Genomic DNA, 2,224 nt, shown 5'->3' on the forward strand with positions numbered 1-2,224 from the left:
TTCCCAGGACCAGCCAAAACACTCTGTATCCCACCCAGCTCCTTTCCACTCACACCCTCTTTGACCTCTTAGCACCTACTGCAGGTTAACAGCCACAGTCTGCTCTTCCTACTGTAATCACCTACACTGAGGGAAAGCACATCCAGACCTACTCACTCTAACTGCCCAGAGCTTACTCCCTGTTTTTCCTACATCTACATGAAAGCAAGCAACCCTAATCCATCCAGCTGTCCTAGTCCAACAAAGTATCAGTGGGATGCTGATGCCTGCCTCGGGCTCTGCGCCCTTGGTTTGAGGCAGGGCATGCTCTACCCCTTCTTGCTGTGATCACAACTCATTTGTAAAGCCCAATTTAGTACCAGCTGGGATGGGTTTATTTAAAGCATGTAACAGTGACAGTAAAGAGCTTGTATCTGGGGACTTCAGCCTTTCATACTTATGTACCTTTGTTGCCTGTTCTGGGCAACAGCATGAATGTTTCTGTAAGTTTACTTGGAGTTTCTCCACGTTTCTGAGACACAGCAGAAGAAGGAGAAAGGTTCATGCAACAATGTGGGCGTGTTTGATAGATGCATTTTTAGATGTATTTTTCTTTCTGCAGGCTTTGATCAGTTTGTTTTAAATTAGATTATGCAGTGTAAATAGTTACACTGGGATTTTTTTCCCCATTTTGCTTTCACTATGTTGTAGCTACCCTCAAAACCACTTTTATCTAAGAAAAACGGTAAATAAAGCACATGTGATATAGAACAGTGCCCAGTAACATCACAGCCACATGCCTGACTACTATAAACAGGTATTTAGTATGGTAGCTACTTCATATGCACATTGTTGTACAAATTGTACGCAACAGTTGAGGCAGAGACACCATATGCTTCTCAGGAAGCTCAGATAAGTTCCTGAGGAAAGTCCTTTTTTTGCATAGTGGGACTTTCTTAAAGAGCAAATACAAGTTTCCATTTTCTTTGTAAAGACTGAGCCATAACAATCACAACAAATGTTCAGAGGCTTAGCAGCACTCTCCATGATTAAACACAAAACAGTTTACTTCATGTGCAGGAAATACTGATGTCCTCAAGTGAACTGTGACAGTCAGACTGTCTCATGGACTAGCTGATCAATCATGGGCATAACAGTAATAATGAGACCATAATGCTTGGTTTCACTATTGTAACCTTTACACAAGAAAAGAAGTTCAGCAGATACTTCAGGCTCAACCTCTCCTACCCACTGTGGCATCTCCCTGCAATTAACATGAAACGGACCAACTACATTGATGAACTTCATTTTGTACGTTTTAAATTTCCAAACCTCATCAAAATAATTAAACAACAAATCCTAATTCAGATTCTGTGAAGGCTGAATAGGAAAGAATCAGCATAATCAAATTTGGCCAAATTCCAACATGGTTAATTATGTTTTGCATATGTAAAATCTTTTTTTCACTTAAACTGGAAAAAGCTATTTTTATTCACTTCTTGTACCCAGATGGTTGTGTGAAATTGCTGCACTACTGTTGTGGTTTTTGTATCCTAACCTCGACTGCATTTCAGCTCAGTGTGAAAGAGACTTTTACTTACCCATGACCTCACCTCCCCATGCAGTGAAGTAAAATTTTCTCCCAGTTTGTAATTCAGCTAAAAGCTTTAAATAATTTGAAGTGTTCCAAGTAAAACAAAATAAAGTTATCACATCAGAATTTGTGTCATTTTTTTCCAGAGGAAAATATTACCTTTCCCAGTGGCTACACACATTGGGATCTTCCAGATTCAGAGGTAAAGTTGGACCCATCCAATGGTACAGGAGTATGACAGGGAAGCCAAGAAAGGAGTTCAAATGAAGAACCATCTTTCCAAAAAGATGACTGTAAGAAAAAAACCAGTAATTTATAATACATTAACAATATTATACAAACTATAAAGGAGTTAAAACTATTAACCCATATATAATCTATATCTACAAAGTAATGGGTACTTCAAAAGCACACACTGCTTGCCTAGCAGCAGCAGTATCTTGCCCCCTTTGGAAGAATAACCCAAATGGAGTGGCTTCACGAGTGGCAGGGCAGCCAGCTGGTGGACAAACCACATTTTAGAGGCCCCACTGTCCTGTCAAACCGCAGACAGCCAGGCTCAGTCTGTTCAGCAGTGCTTTGTCCACTCCAAGTGACAGAGCTGCAGTTTAGAATAAAGGCTGGCACTTGCTCAAGACCACAAGAGGAGAA

General features: G+C 40.4%; 1 protein-coding gene across 1 annotated transcript in view; it reads right to left on the reverse strand.

Annotated features, from left to right (window-relative positions):
- Positions 1-1,848, reverse strand: part of LOC103803498 (multiple epidermal growth factor-like domains protein 10) — a 46,511-nt gene extending 44,663 nt beyond the window's left edge. Inside the window, exon 1 of the mRNA XM_009076061.1 lies at positions 1,733-1,848. Coding sequence (XP_009074309.1) covers positions 1,733-1,848 — 116 coding nt within the window. The remainder of the gene's footprint in view (positions 1-1,732) is intronic.
- Positions 1,849-2,224: the final 376 nt, after the last annotated feature.

This window comes from Acanthisitta chloris, unplaced genomic scaffold (genome assembly GCF_000695815.1).
Source record: "Acanthisitta chloris isolate BGI_N310 unplaced genomic scaffold, ASM69581v1 scaffold7490, whole genome shotgun sequence".
Taxonomy (NCBI): domain Eukaryota; kingdom Metazoa; phylum Chordata; class Aves; order Passeriformes; family Acanthisittidae; genus Acanthisitta; species Acanthisitta chloris.